The 17,975-nt window shown below is 37.1% G+C and overlaps 1 protein-coding gene across 2 annotated transcripts in view; it reads right to left on the bottom strand.

The window, feature by feature from the left end:
* Positions 1-17,975, bottom strand: part of SORCS2 (sortilin related VPS10 domain containing receptor 2) — a 552,296-nt gene that overhangs the window by 111,141 nt on the left and 423,180 nt on the right. For both annotated transcript variants that reach the window (XM_068943433.1, XM_068943434.1), the window contains exons 4-5: positions 8,743-8,907; positions 5,211-5,284 (exon numbers count right to left, since the gene is read on the bottom strand). In XM_068943433.1, the coding sequence (XP_068799534.1) occupies positions 5,211-5,284; positions 8,743-8,907 (239 nt within the window). The remainder of the gene's footprint in view (positions 1-5,210; positions 5,285-8,742; positions 8,908-17,975) is intronic.

The raw sequence follows: 17,975 nt of genomic DNA, 5'->3' as shown, positions 1-17,975 counted from the left end.
AGCATCAGTATTTTTTTTTAAAGCTGTATTGCAAATGTTTCTTCTGACTATCTTAAAATGATATTGACTCTTGGCAATCTCGTTACGCAGAGAGACAAATCTGTAACTTGATTTATGCAAGATATGTCTGAGTTATGACTGACTTATGTTTCAGGCCTTGCCTTCTTCACGTCTGCTTTGAAAGACACACCTTTGATGACACAGTCCACGCCCTACACAGCCAATATGTGCTGTTCTTTATTTACTCCCTGCGCTTAAATACTTTTTAATAAAAGCATTCTTCCAGGCAGCCTGATCCAAATAGCAGAGCTGGAGTGGTTTGTCATATTGATCACCACACAGAAGTAGAAACAAATGTTATCCTAAGTGATTAAGTCAAACGTAAGAATGACTGCCCACACAGACTCTTGGCTTCCCACACAAGAGCCGTTCACACAAAATTCAATGTTAAAGGCTCAATGAAATCCTCTTTCCATTTCTCCTCCCTTCAGGGCATAACATCTCTGAAATCCACTCTTTCACCTGACACTTGAGTAGCCAGAAACTCGCTACACTTGACATTAATGGCTACAGCTGTGATTGATTACTCATATGGGATTTCATGGTGAGAACAGAACTTCGGTCCCCTGAGTACAAATGCTCTACCCAAATAAACTCATCATTTTTTATTTTTATTTTTTTCATCTCTCATGAAAATGGAGAGCCTGTATCTAAAAATAAGAGATATCTATAGCACAGGATCCACATATTCTAGTGAACTGAGGATAAAATAGTTCCAAGGCTCTGGACACAGTCATAAAGAAAATGTGCTGGGCCTAATTCTCTGGTAATTACTGATTCATGCCTTCCTGTCCTGGGTTATATTTGTGCTGCTGTAGGCAGCTGATTCACAATCTATTCTTCACTTACGCATTACTAAGCTCTATTTTGAGAAATCAAAAGGAACTTAACTGGTGCATAAGTCTTGGGGATTGAAAAGAACAGCAGCAGAGCCAGAAGAATCCCAAATTACAGAATACTTTTTCCTTCTGAACTGTTACCACATAATACACTACTCCTTTTTTTTTTAAATGGGCTTGATAATATAAAAGCAATTACATACTATGTGAAGTGTGGGTGCTTAACGTTTGGAAAAGGATAGGCCATATAACTCTATTTCTAAGCAATTTCTATTCATTCCCTCCTACAAATATGTTAAGAATTGGAGAAAATAAATGTTTATCAAGGTTAGATTCTATAACATCACTGATATAGAAATCATCACATTAGGGACAATGCTGTATGGTTGGTTGCAGTGTACAGGCAGAAGTTAAGTTTGTCAACATATCCAAAGTTTCTTAGTTTTAAAGCATAAGAATTTGCTCAAAATTAAAACCTTTCACACAAAAAAGGATTTGAATCTCCCCAAAAAATATTTATAAAGAAATAAAAGATCCATTATCTAAATGTTGATACAAAATTGAATGTTCCATTTTGAATTATATTGCTACTTGATATTTGATTTTCTGCAGTTAATCTCAAATTCACATTTCAAGGTTTTGTTTGAAAAATTTTTAAAAAAGCTTTTCAATGAAAAATGTCAGAGCTTTTCTTTTCAGTACTTCCATATGAAAGTTTTCTGAATAAGTTTTTTTCTATATTTTGATTTTTCATTTCAACTTGCATGAGAAAAAAAACAAAGAAAAAGAAAGGAATTTCTATGATATAGAAGTTTTCCAACCATCTTTACATCTACCTGCTGCCTTATAGCCCCCCCTTTGGTCCTGCCTTCTGAGCTCCTAAGAGAAGAAAATCTGCTAGGAAGGATTAATTGAGTTTCCTTTGGAAAAGACTAAATGAAACACATTGGGAAGAAGGTTGGGAGGGGCAAAAGAAGATGCCACTCTAAATCAGAGAGGGGAGGAGGAAATGCGGTGCTCCTAAAATAGAGATGATACTATACGCTTTCTACTGATACCAATACTCTTTCAATTAGTTCCACTGTCATGAAAGACCAAATTCCATATGTTAAATCTGCAGAGATAATCAAGGGACGGTCCAGAACCCTTGAAAAGCAATGTAAGTCTAGAAGATTATTTGAATATAATGCTTATGAACATAGAGTGTAAGATCTGAACATAAATGAACTACTAAGTCCCTACTGACCTTCCCATAATATAACTACAAAAGACATTCCATTAAATTTATTGCATTTGTAGTTTCAGTAAGGAACAGCTTTTTCAGGATAGGCATGAAGATCTGGCTACTGCTGGGCGCACAGGAGGAAATTGTTTTAAAAAAAGCCCTGGAAAATATGATGATGGATAATATTTGTAGTTACCAGGCTAAAATAAAAATCTGAGGCTATATCATCAACTAGTATGCAATGGCCTGAGGCTATAGTATACAATGGCAAAGCTCCAGTGGTATCAAAGAAGAAACATCTGCCCAGTGAAACATAATACTTCTTGGCCAAACCAGCCAATATCAGCATAACACGTTCCTCCATTTTACAGAGAAATGGACAATTAGTTTGGATTCATTTCACCTATCTTTAAAGCATCAGATACTGCATAATATCAAGAAAAGAATGTTAGACTGAGCAGAAAGTATCCTAATAGCTGAGGTACGAGAAAGTCCCTAATTTTTCAGCCACTGGAAATTGCACGAATACTTGTTTCTATCTAGTACTCAAATAACTCTGGTGATGAAGGCCATAGAAAAGTAGAAATATTCACATATTCATAGGGCAACTTCCACTGGAGCAAAGGTCCAACCCTCCACTCAAAGTAGATTGTGTAAAATATATATTTTGATGTCCTACATGACAATAGAAGTAAAATATATTTTTAATCTTTATTTCTTTGTCTATAAAGAAGTTTAAGAGAAAGATCATTTGGCATTGATGAGGCACTCAATTTCTTCCCCCAAATCCTTGATGTTGCTAGCTGATACAGGTCTTGAGAGAAATCAAAGAAAATGAAGAAATAAAATAATAGAAATTATTTCTATTGTAAACATACAAATGCTTACAATTTCTTACTCTTATTTGAGGGGAATGTGAGGTTTATGAACAAACGTGATTTTAAAATAATAACTGGAAGTATTTTATCAAGTTTCAGCACACATGACTTCTGTCTGAATGATTTAAGGAAACATAAAAGTATTCTGAAACATGGCTAAATATGCTGCTTAATATTATGCTTAATATTAAACATGCATTTACTTACTTTCATTCTTATGTACCAAAAACACTGACATATCACTTGTGTCGGAGCAGAACGGACACTTACTTCAATGCTGTGTTAAGGTTTTCATACTTTAAGTGTGCTAAATATACTTAGAAAAGCAAACCATCATTAAACAAGCCTATAGAAGACAGGATTCAAACTGTTTTTTCTTAACTATTACCGAGTTTAATGTTTTTTTTCTATTAGATTCATTTTAAATGCTTCTTTAATTAACAGCAGAGAGCCAAATTCCCTCCTGACTTACACCCTACATAATCTTACTATGGAAGCTGGTTGTAAGGCAGACATGACATTTCTGACCCACTGTGTCACTTAACCATTTTGCCCCTTGCGTGGTAGGTAAGAGACCGGTGAAGCTATTGCCTATGAAGCTCCAGGAGCTACGTGGAAGCAAGCTCTTTGGCAAGGCTATGTTTTGCAGAAGCAAGAAAGCAGAAAGGATCAGGCTGACTCAAGTACTTCAGCAGAAAAGGCGGACATAACCTGGAGTGAATCAGAGGGGTGTTACTACAAAAAAACCATGGGCTGGTCTGACAGCATGAACAGTAAGCAGGTTGCCTATTGAAGAAGAGGCATTTGGAAGTATGAAAAAAATTTGCCTCAGTATGTCCAGGGGATAATGATGCCAATGGTGCAGCAGGGTAGGTCAAGTCTTGTGCTCACAGCTCTTGCCATCAGGGAGAGTCTGGCACAGCTCAACCTGCTCACGTGTCTCAGCCGCCGTCCTGCTCGGCTTTTGCAGCAGCACCATGCCACTACATATTTGGACCAGTTGCTAACTTGCATTTTGAGGCAATGCATTTGTATGTACTGTAACAGTTCTGTGTACTTTATAAAACGCAACTTCTACATCAGAAGCTTAAGTGTTTTTGTTGTTTTTGTTTTTGTTTTTTTTTGCCTTTTGCCAGGATGAGTATCCATTTCAACTCAAGTGGAGAGCAACTGCCTGAGAAACAAGGAGAACAGTATGAATGCCAAACACGTAGCAAATCTGGCAGCTGAAATCAGGTAAATCCATTTCAGAACTGGCAACACCGCTAGCAATCCACAAAATACTGCTGAAAGCCAGATATTGCTCCACAAACATGCAGATAATTATACTTTATGCAATCAACACGGATCAGAGTGCCTCTAGAATTAAAACTCAGATCAAAAGTCACTCAGAGAAGGAAAGTATCTAGCAAGTTATGGCTACTCCTATCACAGGACAGCCCCAATCATTGGTGATGACACAGTCATCAGAAATACACAGTCTATATTCATGCACTGAAGTCAAAATGTGAAAGGTAGAATTCTCTGGCTTTTTCAATAGAAATAAGTGTTGAGGGTGCAAATTGACCACTTTTAACAATGAAATCAATTACAATCACTAGAAAAAGAAAAATGTTAATTTGAATATAAAGGAAGTTATACATTTTGCAAATTGATTTCATTAGTATAAAAAAGGCATTTTTATTCTTCAAATTTTTTTCAACCGGAAAAGACCACTTTGTAAAGATTTGGAGAGACTGCAAAATACTTGAAAATAAAATCAGTTGATGTGTGTGTACTCAGTAAAGCTGCACTTTTCAACAGTTTCCCTAACAGTGTAAGTTTATGTATGACTCTAGTTAATATGTGTGATTCAACCTTTCTTAAAGAATATTTTACAGATTTTTCTCTGCAAAGAGACTGCTGTCCTTTCTAAAGATCCATTTTATAAGTAAAACGAAGAGCAACTTCACTGAACATGTAAAGTTCTCTCCGAATTTTGGGGACTATAGACCCAGACCTGTAACCCTTTGCGCATTGACACTAAAAGTATGATCACTGTCATGAGTATTTGCAATGGTGGATGTAGGAATGAATGGTGACATACTAGAATTGCAAAATATGCCAAGGCTCCTACAGTCCTTATCAGTACTTCCAAAAATACTGTGGTTGATTAGAATCAAGTACTTCTGTTCTTCATTTTTGTTTGTAGAATAATATCCTTCTTACCAAAAAATATGATCTTTTGAAACTCGCTCCTGCAGAAGGATCCATTTTTTCCCCAAGTCAGCTGAGACATAAACCTACAAAGGGGGGGGGAAGGGGGGAAGAGAAAGAGAGAAAAAAATTAGACAATGGGAAACTGCTTCTTAAAAGACAGGGCCTATGTCACTATTAAAATTACAACTGCACACCAATGAAAAAAATCATTTCCAGGAACTGTCTACAAATATTTTCAGAGTAATACCATTTCATTTTTTTTAAAATTAACTGAAACATAGAGAAAATATTTTTAAAAATAATCAATAAAGAACATAACTCAGTGACAATGTCTTCTTCTTTACCACGAAAACAATTCACAATTCATTTTGGGTCAGGTTCTTTTTCACTTGGCATGGTTAGAGGGCCATAGAGGACACTTTTCTTCACCTTCTTCCCATTCAGTGACCAGAGAAGCACAAATGTTCTCCTTATGCTTAAAGCCTTAATGCAGTCAAATATAGTTAAGCCAAGAAGTCAATGGAATTTAAAACTCTGCTCAAATAGGACCAAAAATATTACAGAAATGCCTAAGAGATTTGATGAGGAGAGATGTTCATAAGTACCTGCTTCAGGGATACCGGTTTGTGTTCCCTGAAAAACGGACGCTCAGCAAAGAGGCAAAAGATGGCCTGGAGGAAGGGTAAGATGGTGGTTCCGCCTTGCCTTGTTGTGGTTTATCCACAGTAAAAGCAGAATGCGAAAGACAAGGATGGATATCAAGAGCGCAGGTGAAAGTTGTCTTCCCCATAATAAAGCAGGATACAAATTGCTATTCAGAAAGCTCCCTCCTTCAGCAAGTGCCTTCACAATGTGTTTCTTCCATTTAAAATAGCAAATATCTACCAGAATTTTTAAAAGGCAGATTTAAAGCACTCTGCTGTCTACATGCATTGCTTATTTGATACAATTTACATATGATGAGTTTTTGCTTAATATCTCTAGTAGAAGAAAAATCCCAGTTAAAGTAATCCACTCTGATGTGATAATAATTCATGTATTCAGTCGCTGATTGTCTGGAGAGATAGAGTCTTTTAAGAACTAGTAAGAAATTAATTTTTTTAACTGGATAGGTTTAATAACAAATGAAAAAACTATTACATATTACATTTTGCTACAGATAAGCAGCCATATTTAATATGTAAAGATAAAGGCTGAGGTAACTTTCTCAACATCTACTCTTCAGCAAACAGTTGTTTTTAATTTTAATAGTTGTTTAATTCTGTTAAGTACCACCCATGCAATAAATGTAAGTTGTCACTCTTAAGAAAACAGAAGATGCATCACTCAGCTGGGCCATTCTTTCTTCCTTAGCTTCCGAACGAACAATTAAAATCTACTATATCCCTGTCAAGTTTTAAAAAAATCAAAAAGCATTTACATAGACTCAGTGAACAAGTGATTGTTACTCATTATTATTGGGGTAGCTAGAAAAAGAAAGTATAGGTTTGAGATAGTAAATGGATTAATCTAACTACATTGACTGGATTTGCATTCATTTAGTGTGTCAGCTAGAGGCTAGAGCTTTATTTAAATAAAATCTATGGTTCTGAATGAAAGAACATTGCAGATTTTGCAACATAAAGGAAGTTGATGCTCCAGCAGACAGAGAAGCCGTGGTGATTGCTATTTAATAAGGACTCGATCCTGTATTTCTTGTACTCTTGAGAGTGCCTTTGTAAGAAATGATTTGAGTAACAGGAGGTAATGGCTTCTGCTCAGTCTTATATCATGTTACTTCCTGATACTACTTTCTTTAAGTTAAGGTAAGTTAGTATACTCTGGATTTTCGAGTTAACTATTTCCCTTGGCCAAGTTCAGATCAACGTTATCTCTCACGACCACTGATTTTAATACAGTGACCTTTTTATGCCAAGTTCCAAGTCTGACTTTCAACACCTCCTTTGCCTACATCATTTCATCTTCCTCTCTCTGCTAGGCTGAATACTTCACCTCTTGCACAAAATTTAAGCAAGTGACTCACCCAGTTAGAGTCAAAGGTATCCTGTTTCCCTATACACCATAAGCAAAGACTGTAGGACTTGTCCAGTAAAATCCTTATGGTTGTCTCCTTTTACAGTCATATTGAAAGAATGAGAAAAGTCTATCAGATCACCTAATCCTTCCTACTACTAATGCAGAACAGCCTTTACTCAGTATTTCGTAATTTTTGTCCAGTCACATTTTAAGTATGGCAAGTAATAGTATCACTCCCTGTGGAAGATTATCCAAGTACAAAAAGCCTGAAAACCTCCCTATCTTGCATAACTCAGCAAAGCACTAAACAAATGCTTCACTTTGAGCTCCTGCCCCCTTCTCTTTCCTTGCATACGTTTTTACTCACTGGGGTTGGTGAACTTCCTCATACACTTCTCTAGAATATCATACCCAAATTAATTTTTTAAAGCCATTTGATCAACTGACTATACTCAATTCAGGAACACTATCTATTTTCAGTTAGACTTCTGTTTCTGATGATAGACTTTTTCGTAAAATAGATTTTCCTGAAGTTTTTTGTTCACATGACACGTATTCATCATATTCATAACAGTTAACTGTGTTAGGATTTAAAATCAAAGCTAGTAAGTAAATAAGTAATATATTCCATGTAATTTGTGAGTGAATTTGATAGTTTATCATTTTCATTCTATTTCTATCCTACAGCCTACCTAAATGCAGCTTAACACAGGAGTACAGATGGAAGCGAGTCAAGATCACTATCGGGACCAAAATCACAGTGACCTAACAGCTTCAGTTTTGGCACTGTAAGAAGGAGCTGAACTACGCAGGATTATGTGCTCAGAGCAGGAACTATGCTCTTGCAGGACTATGTACTCGGTCGTCCGTGTTCTGCCTAACACATGCAGAAAATTGACATTGGTCTTTATAATGTAATCGGAAGCAAGCTGAAAGATATTCGAAATCTACGAACACGCTCATACAACTTCTGAATCTGAATTTGGTATAAATACTTTGTGTGAGGGAGAATTATTCTGCATTTTTACAGATTCAGTGTTTCCTAAGCTCTTCTTTTGCTGTACAACTAAACAGAAGTTTGTTTCATTTGACTTTATTTTACGTCCCAAGAAAGGCTTTTGAAGGCAGTATTTCAAGTTCATAAACTTTCTACTACACTGTAAATTAAAGAGTAATTGCTCATGGTCAGTTTCTAGGGAGTAGCATATTTCAGAGGCAGCAGTTAGCTGCCTCTGTTTAAGTTTTAATATTACGCAGGAGGAGAAACATTACCAATATCCATGTCAACTGGAAATGCTAGGATTGAAATTACTAAAAAAGAAAGAGATTTGGAGATGCACACAATAAATATTCAGGTAAGCCTCTCAAAAACCGAATATGGTTTCCTAATGGACAAATGATATTTCATAAAAATATATATAATTCATAAAACTCAACAATAATCAGCATATCACAACTGCTTTATATCACACCTCAATGAAATAATTCCTAAATTTTGAAAAAATACAGTATCTCTGAGCTTTACCTTGCCTTCCTTGGTGTAAGCAAGTACTTTGTCTTCTTCTTTTGGGTGAAAAAGGAGAGTTTCCACAAAGAAACTAATGGGCTGTTTTTGGAAAGTGGCTCCTTCATCCATGCTTATGAAAAGATTTTGGTCACGGTCATTATGGGAAGAACTTACAAGAATTATCTAAAAGAGAAAAAATATAACATATATTTAGAAGCCTGTTTTCTATATGATAGACAACATTGACTTATTTTTCATGTGAAAATGTCAGATTTTATACATACCTTACGTATCAGAATTCTTTGGACAAGAGACTCAAAAGTACCTAAGAGACAAGGACACCCAGGTCCTACTCATCTTCCCTCACCAAATCTAGGAATGTTAAACTCTATAACTTCTCCTTCAAATCACACCAAACTGACCATAGTCCTCACTTCTACTCGGAATGACTACCTTAGATTTGGGCCTCGTGCAAGGTTCGTGACGCCACATGCAAAAATCTCAGGGCTAACAAAGAAGAACAGACACTAGTAAAGACTCATTTTTTTTATGTCTATATAAATAAATCACTTCATGTGAGGCTGCCGTTGTAAATATTAAATCTAAAAATAATCACTGCTAGACTGACGTGAAAAGAACCACCCAAGAGAAAGAACTGGTCTAAAACATCCCTCCACTGTTACAACATTCTCCTCCTGCTGACACATTTTGGATAAGATGGCAATTCACTTTGATGCAGAAAAATATGTCAATCATTTGCATTTCCTTTTCATTTAATACCTTGACTCAAACACAGGAAGAGTCTCAGCTGTCTCTTGTGTGGACTTCATGGCAGGCTTTCAATAACAAAGAAATTCTCCTCACACAATTTAATCAGTCATACTTTTTTCAACTCCTCCACCTTTTGCAGTTTGCAAGTGCCTTACAGTGTGGTTCTAAAAATGCCACTGTGAGGACCCATTTTCATCGCCTTTCCAGGCCTAGTTTGTAAGTAGAAAGGTGCCTTTACTAACTGTTAGCCTACAAACACAACATGAATCTTCAAAGGCCAGCTGGGATCTATTTGGCTCAAACTTCAACAACAATAAAAAAAATCTTGCACTCAAAACATAATTAAAATCTTCAGCAGACAATGCAGAAGACACTGCAGAATCCCAATCACTCTTCTACATAGTGACTGTAAAGTGCTAACAGGCAAAAATGGCAGCCAGTTATGTAGAAAGAATTACAATAATATAAACACAAACAAGCAAATACCTTAGACAAAACAGTACATTTTTATGTAGTTACTTTTTTGCAGTACAGCTGAAGTTAAAAAAAATTGGAATTTCTAATGAAGTATGCACTAATGAATTATGCAGAGATGACAGCTGGATTGAGGTTTTTTCTGCTATTGCTCTTGGGGAAAAAAACTGTAAATACAACATTTGTTGAAACTCTAACTTGACAGGTTACTTAAGCATGTACTTGAAGTGCATATACAGTTCCACTATTTTCTGCATAACTTTCATGTATCTAACATGGGACACACATTGAAATGCTTTGCTGAACAAGAGACTCGCACATATACTTCAGAGTCCATGGTCCACCTACAAAACCATGCACGAAACCACACACTGTGCCAAACCTACTTCTCTTAGTGGTGCGAGAGCAAGATAAAAGCCCACAACTTCTCTAAGATTTTCTATATTTTAAATTATATTCTTTATCCAAGAGTGTGAAAGCTGTCATATTTATTGGAAAGCCTGTATAAATGACACCTTCATAAATAACATTATCTTATTTCCATTGCAACTCATAGCTTCCTATTTTCTTGCTACTCTTCAAACTGCATCTGTTTATTACTATATGTAGCCCAAGTACGTTGCTCATGGCCCAGGTATAGCATCCAAAGATTCCTATAACATGCTCATGCAGGAAGTAGTTTTCTGCAGAGGGCACGACACTAACCTGAAATACAGTGTAGCTGTGACAGTGCTTCCCTGTGCCGTTGTTTGCATCGCAAGGCGGAGAGGAGTGCCCAGCACAAAGCCTGGTACTTTTCCTGCCACACTACCAACAGCAACTTAGGCTGCAACATCAGCATTTTTCTTGGAAATAAATTAATTCAGACTGTCTGCTTGTTGACTGAGCTACATAATGCTCAACCCTGTAGGTTCCTGACCGACTCGGATCACACGAAGAAGGACGTGGTCCAGTGCTAAGAGGCCAAGCAGCCTCCACAATACAGCTGCAGCACAAGCCCCAGGGTTCCTACCGAAGCTTGTGTCCAGGCTCATCGTCGCATGTGAACGTCGCATGTGAATGCGTGGATGATGCCCAAGGCTGGTCGTGACATTCATGCTCACCTTTACGGTGATACACTTCCTTCCATGCTTTGGCACTAGAAGCAGCATGTCACTAATTCCAGATGGAAAGCTTAATACCTTTGGATACTACCTTCTAGTCCAAACAACACTGTCAATGTCATTATCTTGATTCTCTCCTGTTAACATCTTTAAAAAATGCATACAGCTGAGATAACAAATCAGCGTGGTGGGTTCTCCAGCATGCCCAGACAGCACATGAGTGGAATGGTAATCTCTGGACTACAGTGTCATTGTATTGCTTTCTTTTTCTGACTTATGCTTCGGACCGAAAAAAAAAAAAACAGCCCAGAAGGTTGGTTTCAATATATTAAAGGAATTAAATTTATAAATTTGGGAGTGTTTTTCATTGTTAATGAACCTTGAGTGTAGGTCTAAATTTCTCCTGCGCAATGAAGACTCGGAAATAGCTTTCAGAAAATAGAAATAAATGAAAGGTAGGGACTCACTCAATAACATCATTCTAGAAACTGAAATCATACGCAAAATGCCAAATATAACGAATGCAAACGCACTGTGAGATTTGCTACCGCAAAAGGGCTGTGTACCTTTCAGAGTTTAATCTCTGAGAAGAGAGTTAGCCTAAAGACTGTAGATATTGAAGCATACATGGCAGAGCCCCTAACTATACTCTTATCCACACATGTATCATAATTCATTTAATGAAATATTTTTGAATTTCACTCAGTGTTCTGATTTATACTTCAGTAGTTTAAATTGATGACTATGCACCAAGCATACAGATTCGATTCTCACAGCTAATATACTGGGTGCTCAGACTTGCCTGCTGGCCAACACTACTTAGGGAAGAAAATACTCCAGAGTAATATTGTACCCATGTTAAAAGCTTTCCGTAACAAGTTTTATTTCCTTTGTAAGTGGAACAAGTAGCAAACCTTCACACCAGCAAGAGAGCTTGTGATTGATGCAGAGATGTAACTGGGACATACTAGCAGGACAGCTAGCAGTGATTGCTGACGGTTTTAACTCAAAATAAATAACTACTTGCTTGAATGACTTTGGCTCCAAAAACTAGATTAGATTTTAATCACATTTAAACTTTACTTAAATTTCTGAACAATTTTATTTAACGTTCCTCCCTCCTGTCAGACTCTGAAAATATTTTTAGCAAAATCGTAACTTTGTACTATGCAGCTTATCCCCAACTTCACTTCTTAATTTCCCATCTGCTAAATAAACCACAATAACACACGTGTATATTCAGATCAGATGCAGACATACAACTTGCAATAGTCATATGGAGGTAAAAGAACGTTTCAAGGAGAGAACCTATGCCATGGATTGTCAAGGAAATGAGAATGCATAGGAAAGGGTACAGATCAGCAGGCAAGTGAGGAAAAAAGATTTTTAATAAAAATTAAAAATACTACCTTCATGCATACATATGAAGTAAAGCAGTCTAGAAATAAAAAACGCTATGGAAAAAGGAAAAGTTGGTGAAAGAGGAAGAAATATAGAGGTCAAATAATTCTGAAAATAACGTGAGTAAATCCAATTGCTTAATATCCCTTTAAGGATTGACTGGTAAATGTGTATGTCTAACTATTCCTTCTGCTGGATGTGAAGGAAGTCACAGTCAATCTGAGCCCCAAAGGATAAAAAGGAGTCTGACAGTTTAGGCCGCAGTACCTTGAGTATCATACTTTTTCCCACTATTGCCATGAAGACTTGGAATAATCATAGTGATTACTGGGGAATCTTGACTGTAGATTTGGCAGCAGTTCAAAGCTATACTGCAATTTCATGTGGCAATAAACACAGGATATTACCATGCATCACTTGTACTGTGTTTGAGCTATAAATCCCCTCCCCTCGGTTTAGATCCGATCAAAATCTAAACTCAAGATAAATTTGATCTTAATCAGCACTTTCTCTAATACAAGGCAATTTTCTAACATTCCATATTCCAATTGCACTGTCTCTGTTAGCTTCAGAAGCTGATCTTAACTTTAATTCTTGCTCTGATTTTCATTTCCTTTCCTATAGCACTAAAAAAGAAAAAAAAAACCTCCAAAATTTGCATTATGAAGACTTATCTAGACTCACAGTGTCAGACCTGCCACAGGAGTTTTCTGCAGTAAGCGGAGAGAAATATGATAACTACCATTTTATAATTATATAATCCTGCATATGGTCTGAAATCAAAACATCTGGTATTCCACAGCACTCTGAACTGAACCTCAAAGAAGAAAACCACTTTTGGCTGAATATGAAATTAAAATACAGAAACTCTTCATTTAAGCACATGGCAGTCCATGCACTGAGATGCCAAGCAAGTGCAGGAAGAACCTGGGCCTCCTCACTCACCTCCCACCGGATACGAATGATTTGGCTACAGGGACTCAGTCCTAGAGGGCTGAGTTCTCTCAAACATTCCAGCAAAAATCTTAATGACACAACTAACTTTAAACTTATGAGCCATCCTCACGAAGGGCAATTAATTACCCTTAAGAACACCTCAAGCAGGGCCTAGGTGAAGGTGCCTAGCTGAACTGGAGATCAGGCTGCTGGGTACAGGGCAGCATCAAAACTCTCACTGATACCATCACATAAAACTGCCCGTCTACGTACTGTTTCCACTGAGTTTGGAACCTAAATCTTCTTTGTAGCAACACTGCTGATCTTAGGGCAGTATTTATAGCTCAGCAGCACTGCAGTCACACCCTCAACATTTTTCAGATGAAGTAACTCACTCATCCGTTTTTCTTGTTTTTATAATTTACATTATTTATGTGTTATTAGATGCTTGGCTAGTACAGAAATTACTCCAGCTCCTGGTCCCAATGTAAACGAGATGTTGTTTCTCAGATGGCATTCATAAAATACACAAAATAGACTGCCAAGGGATATGATTTTTATCTTGGATAATATGAAAGACCTGATAACTCAAGAATGGCAAAACTGCAGAGTGAAATATAGATCCTTTACTCGCATATGTATAAAACAATAACTAAAGAATCAACCTAGGGTAATTCCAAGCAGAGAGTAAAATAAAATGCCTTCCCAATATCAGCTTTATCTCACAGATTTTTCCCTTAAAGTTGTCTCCCGAATGATTCCTCACAAATGTAAAAGTTATTAGTGAATCTGTATGAATCGCTGCAAATCAACAGGAGGTAAAAAAGTAGCTTGTGTGCGCAACTGAATTGCATAAATGCACATTCACGGTATACACACATGAAAGTACATACATCCCAGACTAATACATTACTGTTTCCTAGTAAGCATTCACAGCTTCTTCTAGAATTCACATTTACTTTTTCAAGAAAAGCCCCTTTCAAATCTTCACATGGCTGCATTTCAAGAGATACATTTCAGAACGGCAACTAGTTTTCTGGAGAACTCCCATTATGGAATAGAAGGTGGGAAAGTTAAGGATGGCTCCCAAGAAACATTTGCTACACTGATCGTATAATCTCAGGACAAAATCAAAGGCCACATGAAATCATCATGGTAGGGCTAATGGAAACCATATATTACAGTTTCGTTTCGTTTCCCCTGTGTTGTGGTCAGCTCATTAACCATTTGGAATAGCACGACAGGATCAGTATTATTTATTATTTATCTAGCACCAATCACATGCAAGGCACTTAGGTTGGGCAGTGAATCTAAAGGGTTCAGGATGTTAAAATGAACTGGTTACCAGCGGAAGTAACCAGCTCAGGCCAAACAGGCCATGAAACATGCCAAAGAGAACAGAAACATCTGAGCTGGAACCTTACTAACAGAAAAATGGGATCCTAGCAACTAGATGGTGAGCAGTTGGCTTATATTGCAACTAGACATGACTGAAAGGAAGTAATTTTGAAATAGCTGGGTTTTGTCTAGGGCTTTTGCTATAAGGGCATCAATTTTAGGGATGGTTAGATACTATAATAATGAATGTCCACAGAGAAACAGCTACAGAATTTCTGACTGATGTTGACGACTAGCCTGAAAACCCTGCCTGTCCCACTTGCTGGCAATCTGTACATATCTACATCTGCCTGATCACAATAACTGGACACTTCTATAGAAAGTAATTTCTGTGCTGATTCTCCAGGGGTTATTACAGCTCAATTCTTCAGTCTTCTTATTTAGAGGCTAGGATAAGCAAGCTGAGACATTATCTCTCCCTCCACAGGAGCAATCTCTCACACATCTAGGACCTGCTGGAATCACAAAATTGTTTACACGCAGACTAGATAATGGCAGACCGAATTTTCATAGGGAATGTCCTGTTCTAAAAGCTTTCAGAACAGTAACTAGTACAGTAGTGCTTTCAGTCCAGGGATTCTACAGCAACTGCATATATTAAAAAAAATCTGGTATTTCTGTAATATACTAAGACAGAGAGGTGCGTATGGCAAAGGTTAAAACAGAGGGAGAAACAGTACTCAAAGTCTTGATAGACAGTCCTCTTTTTAATAGCTATTTTACCTGTGTTACTTTACCTGTCTTCTTGCAGGGCTTTTGGGAAGACTAATTGACTCATTTCAGACAACTCATAGAAAATGTAAAACTCTAGCTAAATAATACATGCATTGTTTAACCTCTGCAAATTATGGTGTTATTATTACAAAAAGTGGTTAATTAATAAGGACATATCTTTTAGTGCACCCAGTGAATCTCTTCAGCACAGGCTAAACACATGCTGAGAGAGGAACAGAAGCTTTATTATGGACCTTATTCAGAGATTAAGAAACCTAATTTTATTTTTTATGGATACTACTTTTTTGTTTGTTTGCCTCCACATCATGTTACTTTTCAACTTTTTATGGTAGTGCTCAGTAAACAGGACTGAAGTTAAAACAGAAGAGTCCTTTGATCTTCCTACAAAGTCTAACATTAGCCTGGCTATTGCTAATTCTTGAGCAAAGGTTATCATTTAATGCGCTGTTTGTAGCTTCTAAACCTAAAAAGAGCAAAAACTTGTCTTGCGATGTTTTGTAAAATGATTTCATATTAATATTGTCACATATTCAAATGGCTTCATCTACAATGACGTATTCTGGTATGAAATTAAACCAGATAGTCTTTCCCAGTATGCTCTAAGTCAGCATTTTAACTGGGATACCACACTGGGGGAGGCATACTGCCGGCTCCTGTAACAGCAGGGCAATGTTTTAGAACCAGTTTTTATACCTTCCATAAAATAAGGAAATTCTGCATGACTTCGAGAAAAAATGAGAGTTGGGCTTCACAGCAGAAATGGACAATTTACTTCTTTCTCATCAACATCTCCACAAGCCTTGTTATTTTCCAGACAGAACAGGCACGCACTATCTTTTCAGCTTGGGCATTAGTAGGCTAATAAAATTCAAGAAATTGTTTTGCAGATCTTCAGTAAGCCTGTAAATATTTTCTGCTTGAAGACATCACGGAGCCAAAAAAAAAAAAAAAAGTAAAACAAAAAACATTTACCAAATAGGATAAACGGATGCACAACTAATGACTGAATATGTGTGTTGATCTAAACTAATAAAGAGATAGGTCAAGCAGTTCCTAGTCTACAGCCATTAATTTGTTGGCAGCAAAAACTGCACTAAGCTTGTACAGAAATTACAGGGATGGTAATTAGGGGATGAGGAGAAAACAAGAAAGAAAGATCCTTTCTATCCTGCACCCTAAGAATGCTATAGGTGTGCCTTTTGGCCTTTTTTTATAGCCCTCAACTCTCTTATAAGGCTCCAGGAGAATTTTCTGGGAACACTGGAGAAATGAGCTTTTCAGACGTTACTGTGGGGAACCTGAATTTATAGAAATTGTCCCCTCCAGTCCTACTATTCTAAATTCTCAGCAGATCCATAGCATTTTTACAGCCAAAGGCCATCCTCTTATGTTCCCAAGATATCACTAACTCCAACTGAGGCATCAAGCGTCTTCTACTCCTTTCTCTCCCGATTCTAGGAAGCACTTCTCTTCAGCACGTAAAGTAACTGTGCTGCAACTTTTAAAACACTTGTAGCATGCTGCAAAAATGTATATGTACATACATATATATATATATATATATATTTGCACACACAGAGGTTAATGGAACCAGATGGAATACATTCATGTTTGCTGAAAGAGCTGGCTGAAATCACTGGGACCTTTGAAGTACCATAGTGATTAGGAGAGGTTCCTAAAGACCGGAAAAAGATAAATGTCATGTCTATCTTAGCATCATGTACAAAGTCTCTCAGAGGCATCCCACACTGTATTTTCAACTTGTTTCTTCCCATAGCTGAAGGAGTAGCTGGCAATATGAAAGGAGATAAAGATATTACCCTTCAGCAAGCACTTGCTTCCTTTTAAGAACAGTAGGTGCTCTCCTTTATGGAGGTCTAGGTATAGCTAAAGATTGAACAGCTCTTCCCTTCTAAAACACAGGGGAAAATACAAACCCTTGGGAAGGAGCTGCATCAAACTAGTCTTCAATATGTAAGGCACAACTCATTGCGTGGTTTTGAAGGGGAAAACGGAAGGGGGAGAAGAAAGGGAGGCAGAGCAGCGGAAGCAAGCCCTGGAAAAACAGTAATTATTTTTCACTTGAATTTGGCTATATCTCCATTATGTAGGCTACAAAGCTTAATTATAAAAGCTCTTGCTATTGAAATATTTCCCCTTATCTTTGATATCCAGTCCAAATGGACTGGAAAAAAGCCATTGAAAAGCAGAAAGGAAATGTCTTTTAAAGTAATTTTTGGTCCCATTAGGCTGAATCTCATTAATAGAAAAAGGACTTCTCTGAAGAATAGATCTTTTATATTCAGAAGCATACAGTACCGCTGTGCCTGATTCTAAGCAGCACTACAGATAATAAACCTCTCACCATCAAGGTTTAGATTTTTGCAGTTGTAAAGTATCCATTTTATACTGAGGAAGGCTTTTCAAAAATGC

The sequence above is a fragment of the Struthio camelus genome, chromosome 4 (genome assembly GCF_040807025.1).
Source record: "Struthio camelus isolate bStrCam1 chromosome 4, bStrCam1.hap1, whole genome shotgun sequence".
NCBI lineage: Eukaryota > Metazoa > Chordata > Aves > Struthioniformes > Struthionidae > Struthio > Struthio camelus.
The sequence above is the reverse complement of the archived record's forward strand: the minus strand, read 5'-3'. Positions and strand labels throughout refer to the sequence as shown.